Source organism: Pelodiscus sinensis, chromosome 3 (assembly GCF_052426305.1).
Source record: "Pelodiscus sinensis isolate ZL-2025 chromosome 3, ASM5242630v1, whole genome shotgun sequence".
NCBI lineage: Eukaryota > Metazoa > Chordata > Testudines > Trionychidae > Pelodiscus > Pelodiscus sinensis.
In genome coordinates this window covers 66,564,210-66,576,043 of record NC_143054.1, presented here as the reverse complement: position 1 = coordinate 66,576,043, position 11,834 = coordinate 66,564,210, and the positions used below count along the sequence as shown (strand labels likewise).

The 11,834-nt window shown below is 41.7% G+C and overlaps 1 protein-coding gene across 1 annotated transcript; it reads right to left on the bottom strand.

Moving 5' to 3' along the window:
- Positions 1-4,013: 4,013 nt before the first annotated feature.
- On the bottom strand, positions 4,014-6,704 carry GJA10 (gap junction protein alpha 10). The gene is made up of 2 exons (XM_089777150.1): positions 5,172-6,704; positions 4,014-4,103 (listed from the first exon to the last, which is right to left on the bottom strand). Exons 1-2 carry the CDS (start codon positions 6,702-6,704, stop codon positions 4,014-4,016), a joined length of 1,623 nt encoding a protein of 540 aa, XP_089633276.1.
- Between the last annotated feature and the right edge of the window lie 5,130 nt (positions 6,705-11,834).

Genomic DNA, 11,834 nt, shown 5'->3' with positions numbered 1-11,834 from the left:
TAAGTCATGCTCTGGTGGTTGTGTTTGTGTCAGGTGGAAATTATACCTGTATCATGGGCTGAATATTCATTCTCTCCCAACCTTGTGCTTATAGCACTTCTCTCCTGTCATAATGAAGGCCCTGTTTGGTGGTCTATCTGAAGTACATCTAAGCAATACTGTTCTAAATGAAAATCAAGCAGTTTTTTGAAGAGCTCTGAGGAAAAATGTTGTTTTTGCAAAGCATGGCTCTGTCCACAGGATATTTTAATAGCCTTTTGGCCTCCCCTCCTAATGTGTCTCCTTGATGTTCTCTTCCCCAGGTTCACTCTTACTGCTTTCTTTGGTTTATGAATCACCTCTGACAAATGAAGTGACAGAGTGCCCATGGTGAAAGTCTTGGGTAAAAGCTTCAAAAAGGTTTTTAAAATGCTTATGCCATGGCTATAAGAGATGCAAAAGAATGGTTTTAGCTTCTATCAAATTTCAGAGTCAATTGAACTAATCTGGACTGTCTATTCTCAATGTCTGGTCTGAGCCCTACATTTGGTGATTAAATGTATTGTTTTGCAAATATAAGTAATCTGATCCAGAGCAATGCATTTGCATTTGTGAGGACAAGGATGTATCCCAGATGGCAAACTCAGTTAAGGACAGTGTTGCTTAGAAGTACCCTAGATGTTGAAGAACTTTGTGCTAGATCTCTAATTAAGATCCAATTTTATTCCCAACTGGGGAGGGCCAGTTGAGAAGTATTAAGTCCATCCCTGGTAGAAATTAATGCCTCTTAAGAAGGGCAAATTGCCTAACACTTAGAAGGAAGCAGTGATGTAGCCTTTTGTGAAAAAATCATAATAATTACTGCCCACCATCCAGTCTTAAATTTTTGAATAATAATATAGCAAGAGTTGTGAGGAGGATTGTCTCATAGCATCTAGACTCTACAGGTCTCCTGAACCCTTCTCAATCTGTGTAGAAACTTCTGTTTGCCCAGGAGATTGATAATATTGGTTAGTGATCTCCTCCTGGTAATGGATCAAATCAAGTGTCTGTGATCAGATCACTAGATCTACCAGCTGCCTTCAATATCATTAATCATGGGATGTTGTTGACTCACATACAAACACTAGCAGCAGTGGATGGTTTTGATTCTTTTGTAAATTCAAACTTTTATCTCACAGAGAGAAAGAGATTAGACTTCATTTGTTGGCAATAGCTTTGCTTGGCCTAGGAATCTCAGATATGGGGTGCAGCAGGATTCTATCTGTAATGAGGGGAATAACTAGGCAGAGACTGTGTTTTCAGATGCACATAACCAGCTTTGCTCTACCCCATCCAATGGATGTTGCTGAGTGCCTTATTCAAAGTCTGGTAGAGATTATGGTATAGATGACAGGAAAAATCTATCTGAGACCCTATTCCAGCAAATGTAGAGGAATAACTTATTTTGAAATAACGCATCTAGACACAAAATGCATTTCAAAATAGCGTGTCCACACTGATAGGATGCTGAATCGTATTTCTGGCTGTTTAAATTGCTGTTTGAAAATGTATCTAGGTATTGTGCTGTGTAGGTTTACCAAGTTTCAGGGTGGCTATTCTTTGTCTGTCTGGATAATTATTTCAGGCCTTTATTAAACAAAGGAGAAATAGACTATTTTGTACTTCAATTTAAATTTATTAAATGTTTTCATTTTTGTTGCCTTATATTAAGATCAAATAATTAATCCTCCCAATATTCTTGATGAAGAAGTAAGTAAATAGTACCAATTTTTTTTAATCTAAACCTTATTGTATATTAAAACTCTCATTGATGTAAACAGGAGCAAAGTTTGGCCAATGATATGTACACTAGTAACATTAGAGTATAGTGTTTTCATTTTCCTAGGGCAATATTTTTGGTGCATTGGAAGATTTATATTGTTCTTCATCAAGTCTCTTAGCAGTATTTGTTCCAAACTGCATTTGCTGCATGTAGTGATCAAATTGTATGTAACAGCGTGTCTGGCTTGGGATCTCATGGATACATTGTGGGCAGAAAGTGACAGATTAGCTGAGGCGTGTATACAGATTTCAAAATGCTAGTGACAGTCACACTGATAAAGTTCCATGAAGGGTGCTTACCATAGACACTGGTGTGCTAAACAATGTGTGCTGCTTTCAAGAACACTGAAATAATTTAATTTTGCAAATTGACTATATATTACTTTGGAAGATCTGATCCCAAAGGCAAGACATTGCCAGAGATTGCCATCCTCAGTATTTAAGAATTTCAGGCAAGACTTATGGCACTTTACAGGCAGTCCCCGAGTTACGCGGATCCAACTTATGTCAGATCCGCACTTACGAACGGGGCTTTCTCGCCCCAGAGCTCGCAGGCAGCAGGACCGCCCAGAGCGCAGCGGTCCCGCCACCTCGACCTCCGGGGTGAGAAAAGCTGCTCCGGGTGCCCCTGGTCTGCTAGGGACCGTCTCCAGCAGACCAGGGACACCTGGAGCAAAGCCGGGGAGGTGGAGGGGTCCTGCGCCTCTGAGGCTTTGCTCTGGCAAAGCCGGGGAGGCGCGGCACCCTGCCGCTGCTGTGGCTTTGCTCCCCGTTTCCCTGGTCTGCTGGGGGGGGCACAGCTAGTGCCCCCCCCCCCAGCAGACCAGGGAGATGGGGAGCAAAGCCCCGGGCCTGTGGTAGAGCAGGTGGGGCGCTGCCGGTTGGTCCCGCAGCACCGCTCCTTGGCGCTACTTGACCAACCCGGCAGCACCCCAGCTGCTCTGCCCCAGGAGTCCTGATTCAGCCGCTGCTGAAACTGATCAGCAGCGGCTGAATCAGGACACCTGGGGCAGAGCAGCTGGGGTGCTGCTGGGTTGGTCCAGTAGCGCCGAGGAGCGGCCATGCTACTGGACCAACCCAGCAGCACCCCAGCTGCTCTGCCCCAGGCGTCCCCAAGTCAGCCGCTGCTGAAACTGACCAGTGGCTGACTACAGGAAGCCCCTGCCCCGGGCTTCCTGGAATCAGCCGCTGATCAGTTTCAGCAGCAGCTGACTTGGGGATGCCTGGGGTTCTTAAGTTGAATCTGTATGTAAGTCAGAACTGACGTCCAGATTCAGCCGCTGTTGAAACTGATCAGTTTCAGCAGTGGCTGAATCTGGACGCCAGTTCTGACTTACATACAGATTCAACTTAAGAGCAAACCTACAGTCCCTATCTTATACGTAACCTGGGGACTGCCTGTATAGATTAACATTTATCGGAGCATAAATTTTCATTGGCAAAGACCCACTTCATCAGATGCATGTAGTGGAAATTCCCACTTTCCGCTTTTTCAGGTTCAGACTAACATGGCTACCCCTCTGATACTTATCAGGCAAGGCTGTCATAAATTTTCTTTGAGATGTTGCTTAAATTCTAGTCTGGTTTTACTGCTTAACATTTAAATAATCCCATTCTATTCTATACAAGTCCACATGCTGCATTTATCATCAGAGTATCTGAATATCTTCCAGTAGTGCAATAAACAGCAGGATTAACATTTGTCATGTTTTGTTTGTTCTCTCATCCTCTCTCCATAAGAGAAACATGCAGTGGAGTGTCTTGTTTTGGGTAGTTTTGTATAAATATGTCTGTTCCTATGTATGTATATAGCAATGTCAAAGAAAATACACTTTGTACTTGTAATGGGAGCCTTGTCATTGCTCCTGGGAGAGTTTACTCTAGAGACAGACTGGCTCCTGTGAAAACTCTGACTCCTGCAAAGTTGAACTTCCCTATTCTTTTCAAGAGTCCACTGTGCCAAGGGAGCATGGTTGTTATCCAGTGTCTTCATTCTGGAGCAGTTTTTCAGATATTCTGGGTCCAGGTCATAAAACTCCTTGAAGATAAGGACCCAGACCTTAAAGTTGATTCAAAATTCTGTGGCAAGTCACAGTAGACAGAAGAGGACAGGTAGGATTTGCTCATAATAGTGTGTTGCTGAGGAGGAAAAAGACCTCAGGCTCTAAGGAGACATAGAAAACCAGCAAGATGGACTCTGATCCATCTCATCAGGCAATACTGGAAACAGCAAAGAAGAAAATGATGATTCTTTTTTTAAGAGAATGAGAATTTTCTTCCGCATTGTATTTGCTGATTGTCTATGAGTTAAAGAGATTATGACACAATTGAAACTGAAGACTATAAATGCTAACGTGCTGAATAATGTACAAATATACTTTCTGCTTTTTAGGCAGGCATTCAGACATATATTTTTATTATTAAAAAGGGTAGTTATTAAAGAATGCTAAGGAAATTAATTTGTTTTGCAAAGGAAGCTTGTTTTCTTTTAAAATAATTCTTATCGGAAGGACTGCAAATCTATACTGACTGGAATAGTCCCTTTTGAAATCCAGGCCCCCCACAAGCCAGTGATCCTGACTAATAGTTTGCAACTACTGAGCTTAAGTTATTTTAAAATTCAACTTTGTTGGCATCAGGATCCAAATTGTAATTGTTTGAAAGTAAACAAGCTAGTTTCAGAAAGAGTGTGTGGTTATAGAATAGGTACAATTGCTAAAAATGAAATTAGCCACTTGCTGTATTTAGTGTTTTATGGCAAAAAATACTTAATCTAGTTGATACTTTACATTTTTTATAAAGACTTAATAAACCATTTAGGCAATGCTTTAACCCAAAGTTATAGTCCAAGAGAAATCCTGCCCCCACAAACTGAGGGGAGTTGTCACACTGATTTCAGTCGATCCAGGATTTTAATTCCTTGTACTATGAAGAAACCTGGAGTAGGATGAACCTCTATGAAGGTTTGGTAAAATCCCTTAAAGAAAGATCTATTGGGGTGTATATTTATATAGTTTAAATATAAAAGAAACCTGAGTGACCAAAGCCAATAAAGTGAGAAATGACCTCTTACTAATAATGTTCACTTTAGAGCCCAAAGACCATCCAATTTAAGGAGGTAGATATTTTGATTTGAAACCTCCAGTGATTATTAGGGACATATAGGAAATAATTGTATTTTTTTTCTTCTCAACCTTTTTGCCATTTCACCATTAATGGCTCTAACCCATTACTAGGTCAGGATATGTCATTTGTTACTCTAGCCAGAGATTGGCCACCCGAAGTCCTGGCCTAAAGCTCAGCTGCCCTCCAAAGAGAATTAACTCTCACTAGCAGCTATTGAGGGCTCTACTATTGGCTCTACTTACCATGGACATCCTGCGACCCATTGCAGAAGGGGGTGGTGGGGTGATGGGAGGGCTGCTCTCCTCTCTGCATTTGGCTTCAGAGCTGGAGCCATTCCTGGAATCGGAGCTCTCTGTGTCACTGGCCAACTGGCTCTCGGACAGCACCCTGGACAGGAAGCTGGCCTTGCGATTGCCCTGATAGTGCCCACTGTCTGGAGAGTCAACACGATCATCCCCGTAATCTTTGCAGCTGCTCACCCGGCTGTGTTTGCGGAGCATGTTGCGGGGGCCTTGGGAAATCTCTAGTGGACCAGCATTAGTGGGGGTCTTGGCTGGCTGCACGGGGTTTCTGGGCGGCTCTGGGATGTGCTGTTCACTCTCTGGGCAGTTCTCAACACTCTGCTGGGGCTGTTTGTGGGTCTCCTCGCTGCTGGAGGAAGGGTGTCTGGGTGGCTGTCCCACATTCTGGTTGGGGAGCTGTCTGTGGTGCTGCTCCCTTTCCTGGGGGTGCTCTGGGTGCTTGTACAGGCGAGGGACCTGTCCATGGTGCTGGTCACTCTTAGGCCTGTCTGTGCTGCACCGGCGCTGCTCAGCACCCATCCCTACTGCCCGCTGGCCATGATCAGCAGGGGTCTGGAGCACTTTGTACCCTTGTGCTGGAGGCAGATAAACAGGCAGCCCCCCCTGCTGGGTGGGCAAAAGTTTATAGCTATTCTGGGGGGAGGAATTTCTCATGATGCAAACTTGCTGTACCACCGAGTTCTTCTTCAAGTTGCAAATGCTTGTCTCCTCCTCTGCCATCGCTGTCTCTCTTCTTTGCCTCTCGTGCAGGGTTGTCTTTATCTTCTTTAGTCCCAGGTGGATAATCTCCAGGATGTTCAGGAACAGGGAGACAGCTGCGATGCTATGCATAAAAATCATAAAGATGGTCTTCTCTGTGGGTCTGGACACAAAACAATCCACTGTGTTAGGGCAGGGAGGCCGAGTGCATTTGTAAAGGGGATGCATTTGAAGCCCGTATAAAACATACTGGCCTATCATAAAACCTACTTCCACCACGGAACGGGTTAAGATATGCAAGACGTAGGTGCGCAATAGAGACCCTCTCAAGGGTGCCTTGTTCACTTTCTTCTGTTCTTCTAACTTCCTTAACTCCCTTTCCATTTTCTTGTGCTCTTCCAGGATGGGCTCCAGCTCTTCTAGCTGGGCTCTGAGATGAGCTCTCTTCTTTTGCCTCTCTTTCTCCAGGGCCCTAAGTCTATAAAGTGCATGCCCCATATAGACTAGGGATGGGGAAGAGACAAAGATGATCTGTAGCACCCAGTATCTGATCAGAGAGATGGGGAAGGCTTTGTCATAACAGACATTGCTGCAGCCAGGTTGCTCGGTGTTACAAATGAACTCAGACTGCTCGTCATCCCAAACATCTTCAGCAGCCACTCCCAGCACCAGCATGCGGAATATAAAAAGGATAGTGAGCCAGATTTTGCCCACGATGGTGGAATGGATATGCACTTCCTCTAGGATGCTGCCCAGCAAGTTCCAATCCCCCATCATCAGTGGCTCATGTCTGAAATAGAAAAATCCCATGTTGTTAAAGCATCCCACATTTCTACAAAATGGGAGCTTTTTCAGCTGTTTTCAACAACACTGTTTCATCTTGCTTTATAACACATGCATAAGGGAGGAGATTTTAAAACTTCATAAGTTTTCCAATCAATGGTTCAGTAATACAGACAGAGAATTAAGATCCTATTAAGGTGGTGAGTGACAGATGCAAAAACAAGATCGTACCAAGCACTTAGAGACAGATTTCAGTGATAAATTTGATGCTACTTCCTCACTTACATCATATCCTTTCTATGATTTAAATGGTTTATTTTTGTTTGCCCAGTCTGTTTCAGTGGCAGTGACTCTTTCTTTGCTTTTGAATACGATACAGCTAGTACAGCGTGTTTTCAAGAGATAACCCATGCAGGCAAGTTAATTCAACTGTGGGTTCCTTGGAACATAGGCCTGAAATGAGACTTTTCTTGCTACTACTTTACAGCCCTAATCCTACGGCTTCCTACCAACTATAGCACAATCCTGAAGTTTTCATGTAGGCTGCAACCCTGCAAATATTTGAGCATATTTCTAACCTTGCACCTCTGGGTAGTCTCATTCAGTTCAACAGGAATACTTGCATGCAAAGAGTTTGCAGGAAGGGGGATTTTATTAGGGCAACCTTTACTAAAGTCAGCAGGGCTTTGGCTTGAACAGTACATTTAGGATTTGTGAGTATCTTTCTAGATAGAATGGGAAACACAACTGAGTGGTTTTTAAGATTTTTTTTTTATCAGTGAGTGTAGCAAAAGCCATTTAATTAGCTGAAGTCCAAAGGCTCTTCTGCTTGTCATCAAACAAGAATTAAGTTCTGCAACATGAGCCCTTGGTTTCTGAGGCAGCTCAGTGAGGCAGGTTATAGAAATTCTGTGGGAGCTTTCAAAACTGTTTTTTTAAAATTAATGTGAACATAGATATTCTGTCTAGTATCACTTCCCTTAGGGTATGTCTACACTACCCTCCTAATTCAAACTAGGAGGGTAATGTAGGCATACCGCACTTGCAAATGAAGCCCAGGATTTGAATTTCCCGGGCTTCATTTGCATGAAGCCGGCCGGCACCATTTTTAAATGCCGGCAGTTCGAACCCTGTGCCGCGCGGCTACACGTGGCACCGAGTAGCTAGTTCAGATTAGGCTTCCTAATGAGGAGGCTTCGTGGAATGAGGAGTACAGCTAGTTCGGATTGTATGCCTACATTACCCTCCTAGTTCGAATTAGGAGGGTAGTGTAGACATACCCTTAGATTTCACTAAGATGGTAAAATACTGGAAGTCACTGGAACCTCATCTATACTAGGACTCTCCTGTGTTTATATCAATTGAACTGGTCCTAGCAATGGTGGGAATTTTAGCAAAAAAATTCACTGGTGGGGATTTTTTTCTAAAATTCTCTAGCAAAGGCAAAGTTGAAGCTGTACGAGTGTGGTTTTTACTAGCCTGGGACTTGGCAATTATGTTATTCCATTGTGTTTCTTCTCTCTCATGTAAAGAGTGTTTAAATGAAGCTATAAATCAATTTGTCACCGCTAATGTTGAAGAACAAGTTCTGATAGAATATCCTAGGAGTAGAGAATATCTTGACTTTTGTTGGAGAAGAAATAGGTTGGTTTAATTGTGTAGGGAACATAAGCTATAGTTGGATTTAGGCTTGAGTAACTTTCATTGGTCAGATGTTTAATGCAAGTTAAATTACTAGAAATTTGAAGCAGTTTTCTGGTTCGTAGGCAAAAGGTTATTAAAATAAGGCCAAACACTTCCCCTGAACTTAACCCAGGCCTGATCATTCTTTTCCCGGTATCTCAATCCATTGCCACAAGGATGTGTTGGAAGGTCAGGGAGTAAGTAAACACTGACAAATTATTAATTATATTTTTAAAATGATGTCTTGGGCCTAAATGAAAGTCTGTTGATAATTTCATGAACGCATCATACTTTCTTGTATCCTGTTTTCAAAGGACATCCATTTGTGGTTATTATGATATGCACACACTGCTAACCTAGAATCTTTGATGTGACTTCAAATGCCAGGGATGCCAGCTCATTGACTTTCTTCAGATATTGGCCTCTGAAGATATTTAGGTGTCCCCTAAAGATGAGTAAGGATATAGCCTATTTTCTTCCCTGGACTGGCCATCCAAAGAACAAAAGGTGAAAGCAGTGGCAGATTAGCCACTGGAATAACATGGTCCATGCTTAGGGCTGAGGTAGCCTCTGAAAAAATGGGCACCCCAGGCCCAGACCCACTCTACCCATCTGGTGTTCCTGCCAGTGAGTGGGAAAAAGTCCATATGTCCTGACCCCACTTCCCGACAAGAATGCCATGTGGGGAGGGAAGCCACTGTGCCCTGACCCCATTTTCCTGGCAGGAGCACTGAAAGGCTGGTGCAGGGGGGACTTCACATGGAATGAGTGGGAAGGGGCCCCCTCTTGCTCTAACTTAGGCCTCCACAATCTCCTAATCCAGTGAAAAACTCTGACCATCTGGTAAACCAAGTCTGAAGTGTACAACTCTTGCAGAGAGAAAGAGAGAGAAGAGACCAAAGTCTTTCCCTCCCCCAATGCAAAAAAACCCAACGACAACCTACTAGTAAATATCAACTTAGTTCCAAACTAATCCCGATCACGTGAGCTGAAGACTTTAAGAAGGTGTGAAAATCCTTCTGCAGAGCAATTCAAAAATAGCTCCAAGGCCCATTAATATGACTGAGTGGGTGTAAGTGTTTCTCTCTCTGTTTGTTACTAGCTGTTCCCCAAAGTCGACACTTAACCCCTAAAATCTGTTAGCAAGAGATGTCTGTTTTAAAGGAGAGTCATTCCAAAGACAAGGAGAGTGTGGGATTCTAGAAATCATTGTGTATTTGTGCCAGACTGCCAGAAAGATGTGAGCACTGTGTTCAAGTACGGTGGAGAAACAGATTAAATAAACCACAGTTTGATGTAGTTTCTGTGAGCTGTAAAGCTCAACGAGAGAAAGCAGCCAATGGAGGAAGTTACTAGGAAATCATTCTAAGGGCAATAATTCCTTAAAACCAAAGCAAGAACTAGCCTTTGCTTTTAAGGGGTGCCTAGGAAAACTGCTGATTTAATCAAAGGGAACAACTTATCCTTGTAACCTTCCTGGAACATACTAACAACATTGTTTTCCTTAACTTGTTTATTACCATTGTTTATCTACTTATTGTAGTAATTGGCAAGCGAGATAAATTGAACCATCAATATATTGCTTATACTTTAACTATAATCTAGATTTGATTATTGCATTTTTATTGTAAGCTTGATTTATGAGTTAAATTAGCTAACAATATTTTGCTTCAACTAACTTTTGTTTTCTAACTGCTTACTTAATCTTTTAATAAATGGATAAAAGATCTGCTGGAATGGTTTCTCTCTCCAAACTTCAACACAAAATAATGTAAGTAGAAGTAAAATGTAAAATTATTCAGATTTTTTCAGAACATATCAAACATTTTATTTCAGCTAGCACCTGATTATTCCTACAAGTGGGTCAAAAAAAGGTAGTCTAGATGTGGATCTTTCGAAAATACAACCCTTTTTTGAAAGATCCCTTATCCCTCATAAAATGAGGTTTACAGGATCTTTCGAAAAAGGCTTTATTTTTCAAAAGAGCCGCGTCTAGACTGCCGTTTTTGGTTTGGGTTTTTTTCGAAAAAGCTCTGTTTCAAAAAAAGGTGGTGGCCATGTTTATGCTAGTGAAGCACGGGATATTTAAATCCCCACTTCACTAGCAATTTCGACGTGCCTAATCTACATCTCTCTGTCGACAGAGAGGTGTACTCTAGATACAGCCCAAATGTGGTGCTGGCTTGTAGATGCAACAACAAAGGAGAGACAAGGCCCTCTTTTAATGGCAAAAAAAGAAGCAGCAGGGGAAACCTAGTATCTTTCTAGCAGATTAATATCCAGTAATGACAATAATACCCTTTGGCTAACAGAAGGTCAAAGTATAAAGGGACACATGAACATACAGCCTTGTCTCTGACAAAGTATTTGTTTCTTAGCTTGCTTTGCCACTATTTAAATAGCTCTATCTAGACTCTCTCGTATAGTTCTCATTTTCTCTGCTGCTATTATTTGAAGAACGTTTATTTGAATGACTGGATTGGCAGAACAGTAATGCAGTTTATATGGTGAAGACACTCCCTGCAATGGAAAAACTAGCCTTTTTATTGAAGCCCATCATTATGAGAAGAAAGCAAAAATCATGTAAGACCTAAAAGGAAAGGATCAGCAATACTGTTGCAACAATAATTTTCCAGTGTCCCTAAGTCTCTTTCTCACAGCGATATTATCTGAGTGCTTTTTAATATTCTGATCTTCAGAATCAAAGTAGTTGGTTGTGAAGGGAAAGAGAAATCACATGTTAAAATATCCCCTTATGATACACTGGTGAGGTTGTTTATTTATTTTAAATGTTACAAGTACAATAGTTATTATAAAAAGTAAATATCGTGGACAATTCTAATTACATTTTTTGAAATCCCAGAAAGACTCAAGTGACATTACAAGCTGTCCAAATGTGATTTTTATTTTTATATTGAACTTTTAAAAGACATGCACAGAAATGACTGGCACTGGTGAAAATAAATTTGTCATGTAGGGAAAATTGAATTTGGCATTTTTGTTTAGTTTTCTATTTAAACTTTAGTTTGATTCTTCTACATAACTATAAACGAATCACCTTTTGGCTCAAAGTGTGTCAGGGTGTTGTCCGTTACAATTTGCAAAGATTGAGTTACAAATGGGTTTATATGCTCACAGACTTGGACAGTCCCTACGAGAAAGAATCAATGGACACAAATCAGATAAACATAAAGGGAACAAATAGAAACCTGTTGGGGAACACTTCAATCTTCCTAATCACTGCTTAAAAGATCTTCAAGTTGCTGTCTTGTCACAAACCAATTCTACTAGCCAAATACATAGAGTGACTTCTTTCACAAGTTCAATTCTCATGCTAATAGCCTCAATTATGATGAGGGATGGTTGGGACACTATCAACCTAACATCCAATGAAGGTGCAAATAGCTCTTTGTGTAGATTCCTGTGTAAATTCCCATC

Excerpts from the sequence above, each read along its gene's own strand:
- GJA10 (XM_089777150.1), bottom strand. The coding sequence starts at position 6,704 with ATGGGGGATTGGAACTTGCTGGGCAGCATCCTAGAGGAAGTGCATATC. Across the intron at positions 4,104-5,171 it reads TGGGTCGCAGGATGTCCATG|ACAATCAGCAAATACAATGC; the intron begins GTAAGTAGAGCC and ends TTTAACTCATAG.